The following is a 7260-nucleotide window of genomic DNA, read 5'->3' as shown; positions in this document are numbered from 1 at the left end:
TCCCAGCCACAACCCACCCCCACCCCCGCCTGTGGACTGGGTACAGAGACGCCTGCTGCCGGGGCAGAAGCCCCAGATCCTATCCTGGCTCCGGCCCTGACCTGCCGCGTGGCGTCAGGCAAGCTGCTGGAGCTCCCCTGGCCTCAGGTCCCTGCTGTTAGACCCAGGCTTCCAGAGAGCCGCGTGTACCAGCTGGCTGGCCAGACGTGACGTGCGCTGGTGCACAGCAGCGTATTTGAAAATACGAAAAACGTTTGAAAATCAGGCAGTGGCCTAGAAATCCAAAACTTCTGTCCTCTTGAGAAAAAACTGTAGATGTGCTGGGCCCACATTCCCATGGGGCGACGCAGGCCGGAGACGGGCAGGACAGTGCCTGTCACTCGCCTACAGCTGGTCCATGTCACTGGGCGCCTGCTATCCTGACCCCCCACTCACTGTGCCCTCTGTGGGGGCGTGTCTGACCCATCTCCAGCCCTGGTGCCCAGCTCAGGACCTGGCACACGGAAGGGACACCGGGGATGTTCACTGAACAAATGAATGGCAGGCAGGAGGGGGACACCTTCAGGGTGACAGGGGTAAACTACTCACCTAAAGGCATCATCACACCATCTTCTTTTCCGACAACCACCCCAGAACCTTCCGTCACATCCTGGGATGCCCTCATTGCTGGTCCCTGAAACGAGATACCACACTCAGAACTGAGAAACCGCAGTGATAGCCTCTACTTTTCTCCCCTGCGACCCGTGCTACATACATTCAGTCACCAGGTCCTATCACATGCTCGGGGGGAAACTGGCCACCAGGCCTCCTTAGCCAGGCAGGGGTTTCTCTCAGCCCGAGGAGCCCCGAGGGGTCTTTACAAACGTGGAGTTTCACACGCGGCCGTGGGGACGCCAAGGGGCAAGCCGCTCGGGAAGCAGTCTGGCAACTTGTTCTAAAATTACACACTCTTGGGGCACATGCACCCTGATATCATAGAGCACTATCGACAAAAGCCAAATTACAGAAAGAACCCAAATGCCCATCGACGGATGACCTGATAAAGAAAATGTGTATATATACAGTGGGGTATTACTCCGCAATCAGAAAGAATGAAATCTCGCCACCTTCAATGATGTGGACGGAACTAGAGAGTATTATGCTAAGCGAAATAAGTCAGAGAAAGGTATATGGCATCACTCATGTGGAATTTTAGAAACAAAAGAGATGAAAATATGGGAAGGGAAAGGAAGGAAAATAAGATAAAAGCAGAGAAAGAAACAAACTCTAAGAGACTCTTAAATGTGAAAAACACAAGACACTCCATGAAGACGTCTGGGGGCAGGGCTGGCCCACAGGCTACAGTCGGTGACCCCCTACACTTAGTAAAGAGACGGCTGACCTTTGCCCTCAACTACCAGGAGGTGACCTCAAGCCCTAGGGCAGCCTACCTGCCTGGGGACCTGGGGCCACACCTGATGGTCCAACAATATGATGTACAACTGGGACCTTCAGACACCCCGCACCTGTTCCCTGCAGGGGGGCTGGAGAGCGAGGCGGGTTGTGTCTGCAGCCCCAGTAAGCACTCAGGGCACCAGGCTCAGGGAGCCCCACCCCCACCCCTGGGCCGGCGATACCGCACACACGTGGTCACACAACATTGCCAGGAAGAGTCAGCTGCCCTCATGCAGAGGGCATGAGAGGAAGCGAACAGAGAGCCGTGCATGGGGCACCCCTGGGCCCCTCCCCTGCATCTCCCACTCCCCTGGACCCCGTCCCTGCGTCTCCCGCTGCCTGGACCCCCTGCACCTCCTGCCTCTGCTGAAGGTGCGTCCTCCCGCCCCGAGAGGAGTGGACACCATCACCGTGAGCAAGACTGCTTTCAGGGAGTCCCCCTCCCCCGGACTCACGCCCCCGCGGTCTCCGGGAGACCCCAAAGCTGCCATGAGGGTCCGCCGGCAGAGTGGTCTTGGGGACCATCCCCCTGCACTGCGCTCTGAGCCGGACTGTCCGCCCAGGGCTCGGGGCTTGAGCAGGAGCAGGCGGGGGCATCCGGGGGCCTGGAGCTTGGGAGCAGCCCCCTCCCCAGCCCCCAGCCGGCCCCCGCACTCACCCAGAGCTCCTCCAGCAGGGCCACGGCGTCCTCCCCGCTCTGGGGCCGGCGGCTGCACACCCAGGCCTGGATGTCGGCGGGCAGGGCGCTCAGGAACTGCTCCAGCACCAGCAGCTCCAGCATCTGCTCCTTGGTGTGCACCTCGGGCCGCAGCCAGTCCCGGCACAGCGCCCGCAGCAGGCCCAGCGCCTCGCGGGGGCCCGGCGCGTCGCCCAGGTGGAAGTGGCGGAAGCGGTGCCATGGCGAGTCCAGGGCCAGGCCCTCGGCAGCCGGGCCTTCCTGCTTCACGGGCTGGGAACATGGGCCCTCCATGGGGTCACGCCCCGCAGGGACAGCAGCGCCTGTCGGGACGGAGGGGAGCACGGTGAGAGCTGGGCCCGCGATACTAGACACCACTGCCCCCTCCCTGTTGCCATGAGGCGGGCACCCCCAGGAGCCCAGTGACCTGCAGCGGGGGCGCCTCTCTGTGCCTCAGTCTCCCCTGTCCTGCTTGACCAAGGACAAGGGGGAAGGTGCCCAGTGCCCTGCACACAGCAGGTGCCCGAGGAAGGGACGTTCAGATCCCCATCCCGGGACACGAGGGGCTCCGATCCTGGCCCTGCCCTCCCTGCGGGGTGACCCTGGCCACTGCTGTCTCCTCTCCCCGCCTCACGTGAGCAGTAAACACGGAGAGCTCAGAGAAGAGAGGGACGCCATCATCAGCGCCACCATCAGCGCAACCGTCATAACCGCTCGCCTGGATGACGCACAAACCCCGCTGTCCCCAGTGTCCCCATGGCAGATGCTTCGGGTCGCCCACTCCAAAGCCACCCCCAAATCGTCATGCTGAAGCTGTCACCCCAGATGTGGGACGTAGGGGGGCGTGATGGGGAGGCCACCGATGTTGGGGAAGCTGGTGGAAGATGCGCGCTTCTTCAATCTGGGGGTCTCCCGCACGCGGTGACAGTGCTGCCTGCTAGAAGCTGCCGGAGCAGCGACCCCAAAGTCCTCGTCGCAAGAAACAACTCAGCCCCTGTGATCGATGGACGTCGGCTGAACCGACCGTGGCAACCACATCACAACGTACACACGCGTCACTGCGTCACCTTGGGCAATGCGACACCACATTGTGGGTCAATCACATCTCAGTGCAACTGGGGAAAGACGCCAAGTCGTGAGGATGAGGTCCGAACCCAACAGGACCGGTGGCCTCGGCGGGAGAGAAACACCTCTGTCCTCTGCCGCGTGAGAACAAAACCAGGCTGCAGTCCCAGTCAGGAAGAGGTCCTCCCTCCTGCGACACCGAATCTGCGCACTTGACCTTGGACTCTGGCCCCAGAACTGAGACAAACAGATGTCTGCTGTTAAAGCCCCCAGCCAGTGCTGTTCTCCTGGCCGCCAGAGCTGAGGAATACACGGATGGGACCCCAACCACGCCCAGGAACTGGGAAACATGGCGGACTGCAGGGGTTCACCCCCGCCCATCGTCCCCTTCTTCCTCTATGCGACACCCCCACCCCCAAGGAAGCCATGTGCACCTACTTCCGCCTTCCCCTTCCTGAGGGAGGGAATCCAGACATGGCCGTGGCTTCAGTTATGGGGACGACACAAGAGCCCGGAGCAGGGACCCCACCGGGAGTGATGTGACCCTGGGAGACCGCTGGGGAAGTCTGGAGATTTTTCACTGTTGGATGGGGGAGGGGAGCAGCGCGTCTGGCGTCCAGCGGGCGGAGGCCAGGGATGCTGCTGGGGTCCCACGGTGCACAGGGCAGCCCCCTGGCACACGGTGATCCAGCCCCAAACGTCAGCAGTGCCGAGGCCGAGACCCCCCAGCTCGGGAGAGGTCCTCACGTGGTCCGGGGACCCCGAGGTACTGGCAGGTCGGTCAGAAGGGTTTCGTCATGAGAGTCGCTGCCTGTTACTCGCCTTGTCTCCTGCGGGGGCCGGGGGTCTTCTGCAGGCTGCGCGGGCACAGGCTGGAGTGGCTGAGCTGAAGTGGCCCCTGGGGCAGCCTGAGTCCAAAGCCCTGACTCCAGCCACTGCGCCACTGACCACAGCAACCAGCAAGGGGTTTTCTCGAGAGAACCACGTTCCTTCACGTCCCTGCTCCCAATCCTCTGCCTGCTCCCTTGTCTACCTTTTGCTGATCTCGTGCCTCCATCCCTGACTCCTTATACTCAACCACAGTGCCTCCCGGATTACCTTCTCAGGCTTAAGGCCAGTCCTACCCCAGGGCCTTTGTACCTGCTCTTTTCTCCTTCCTAACTCTTGCTCAGCCAGCTTCTTCTCATATTTGAGGCCTCCGTGCGATTCTCCTTAAACCATTCGATTCACACAGCATCCACACACCATTCCCTGCAATTACTATCATGTCACCTTTACTAATTTCCTTTCAGTGTTTAATAAGACGGGCTGTCATATTTGCACGCTGTTTTCCCTCACGAGAACTCGGGCTTCCAGAGAGTGAGAGACCACACACAGAGCCCAGCATGCTGGCTGGCACTCAGAGGAGGCGTACAGGATGATCCTTCCTACGTGAGTAGTATTACTGCTCTCATTTTGCAAACAGAGAAAGAGAAGGCGAGTTACCGGACGTCACTCAGCTGCTAAGTGATAGAGCCTGGCTCCCCAGCCAGCCGGCCGGCCGGCAGGACCACCTCCCACCCACCCATCCCTCCATCCAAGCACTGACTGGGCCTGGGAGGCGCAGGGGAGGCTTCCCAGAACAGCTGGGCCACAGCGGAGTCTCCGAGGACGCGAAGAAGCCTGCCGTACGGTGAGGAAGACCCTCCGCAAGGGAGCGGAATCCCACCTGAGGGAGCCAGGCCCCAGGCACCGAGCCGCAGGGCCCCGCAGCCTCAGCGAGGTTCCCGGGAGCCAGGCTCCCACAGCTGTCCACCGTGAGATCCTCAGAGCAGGGCCAGTGGGACCCTTCGCTGGGACCCAGGGTCACCACCCCGAGAACGCACACACTGACAGCTAATAAGCAAGGTCACGGCACTCTGTAAACCAGTCCCTTCCAGCCCCTGAGGGTCCAGTGCCTCGTGCCACCCCCACAAAACCATCTGTGACACTGCTGTCTGTGTCCACGTAGCCCGACCGGGTACCCTGGAGGCCTCGGGAGACAGCCGCTGAGTGGCCTCTGCCTCACGCTGCCCCCACCCCACCGGCCCAACAGCCCGGTGAGCTGGGCACCACTGTAAGCAGCTGAAACGAACACTTAGAGGCACGATTCAAACCTGGAACTGTCTGAGTCCAGAGTCCACGCCGGGTGCACCCAGCACCCCTGCGCGGCCCGTCTGGCTAACTGCATGCCGAAGAGACGGGCTCTGGACCTCGCCTGGGTGCCCCACTGTGTGACCCTGGGACACAGGACTTGTACAACAGCTCCTTCCCCACGAGGGGTTGCTGGGAACACGAACGAGAAGCAGCCCAGCGCTGAGTACACGCGTCTGCCTCCCCCACGGTTTCCAGACCTCAGCCCCAGGTGTATCTGGGGCCGGGGAATTCCGTGTCGTGGCAGCCACCCCACGGAACACGGCATGTTTATCGGCATCCCTGACCCCTTCCCCCAGATGTCAGTAGCTATCACCCCAACTGTGACAACCAGAAATGTTGCCAGATACCGCCACACGTCCCCAGGGAGGCAGACCTGCCCCCAGAGAGAGCCACGGGTCCACTGGACAAATATTTACTCAGAGCACACGGGCCCAGGAGCAAATCCCGGTTCTGCCACCTACCAGCCATCTGTCCTTGGACGAGGTACAACTGCACCTCTTACACACAGACTCCCCAAGGCCTGGGCTGTGCAATGGCTCAAAAAAATCAAACTAATCCCAGACCGCAGGATGAATCAAGATACAAGGAAAACAAGATACTGAGAACAGCCGCCGGCGCTATGCAAGTCCTCCACCGGAGTCGAAGCTGAATTTCTGCTACTTTGCGGGATGCTGGGGCACCGCTGTTAACCAAATACGCGTGAAAATCCAACCATACAGGGCAACGGGAGACGCAAGAGGGTGCCGGGGCGGGGGGCGGGGCAAAGGGGCAGCTTCAGGGGGCAATAGGAGCAAACACAGCCTCCAGGCATCTTGCACCCACTAACCAACCTCCCCTGCGCCCGGCCACTGAGGTGGGCGCTCGGGTCCACCGGGAGCGCAGCGAGGGGACCCACCTCGTCCCGGAGACCCGNGCCCCCTCACCTCCTCGCACATGCGCACAATGCTCACCGGGACTCCATGCCCCGGCAGGCTTTGCGCCAAACTCATCCGTCTCCCCCTCCCCCCAACACTCCGAGACCGAGTCGTCTGTCCCGCCCCACACCACCCCTTTACAGGCCTCACCCAGAACTACATTTCCCAGGAAGTATCGCGGCAAGGGACATTTCCCATTGGCCCCTCGCTGCGGCGACCCTGGCACGCCCGTCTCCGAATGGCTCTAACAGCGCCGGAACTACACTTCCCAAGGTGCATTGAGCTCCGCCAGTGGCCTATCGGTCCTCGCAAACAAGGCCTTTCCGCGCGCGGGCCTTTGGACTACATTTCCCAGCATGCACATGGGGCTTCCCATTGGTTCGCGCGGCGACGGGGGAGGTGGAGGGAGGGAAAAGGAGGAGCGATGGCGGTGCTGTCTTGGGGAGGCTGGCCGCTGGCGCTCGGAGCGAGACTCTCGGGCCGTCCGGGGACAGGAGAGGGGGGCCTCTCCAGAGCTCTGTGGCCGTGAGGCCTGCGGGTTGTCTCCTTGACAACAGGCCGCGTTTCCTCCCCTACGGCGCCCGGCGGCGCTGACCAGGTGGGACGTGCGCGGCCCAGGGTCGACCGGGTGCCCAGGTTGGGCTCCTCCGGCGCGAGCCGCGGTGCTTCCGGGCTCAGGGCCTCCTGCGTGCGTCGGGAGGGGGTGCTTCCCGCCACACGTCCCTGGCGTGCCCCCATCGGATGCGACAAGTGGCTCGGTTTCCCCATCTCGGAACCGGGAAGAGTCGTTCTTGGAGCGGGAGGAAGTCCTAAGAGACGGGTCGAAGCTCCGTATCCAGACGGGCCCGGGCCTGGGGGCGGCTCGCACGAGCCCTGGGGGCCCGGGGGCCGCCGCGCCCGACCTCGGACAGTAACTTTCCCCGGGGTTTTACAAGCGGTCAGTGGCTGGATCAGAACTTGCTACCGAAGACCGGGTGAAGGCCATCGTCCCCATTA

At 62.0% G+C, this 7260-nt stretch overlaps 1 protein-coding gene across 1 annotated transcript; it reads right to left on the bottom strand.

Moving 5' to 3' along the window:
• Positions 1-29: 29 nt before the first annotated feature.
• On the bottom strand, positions 30-6495 carry ZNF444 (zinc finger protein 444). The gene is made up of 3 exons (XM_077757073.1): positions 6415-6495; positions 2093-2433; positions 30-673 (listed from the first exon to the last, which is right to left on the bottom strand). Exons 2-3 carry the CDS (start codon positions 2402-2404, stop codon positions 581-583), a joined length of 405 nt encoding a protein of 134 aa, XP_077613199.1. The 5' UTR covers positions 2405-2433; positions 6415-6495; the 3' UTR covers positions 30-580.
• Between the last annotated feature and the right edge of the window lie 765 nt (positions 6496-7260).

The sequence above is a fragment of the Crocuta crocuta genome, unplaced genomic scaffold (genome assembly GCF_008692635.1).
Source record: "Crocuta crocuta isolate KB4526 unplaced genomic scaffold, BGI_CrCroc_1.0 scaffold142, whole genome shotgun sequence".
Taxonomy (NCBI): domain Eukaryota; kingdom Metazoa; phylum Chordata; class Mammalia; order Carnivora; family Hyaenidae; genus Crocuta; species Crocuta crocuta.
The sequence above is the reverse complement of the archived record's forward strand: the minus strand, read 5'-3'. Positions and strand labels throughout refer to the sequence as shown.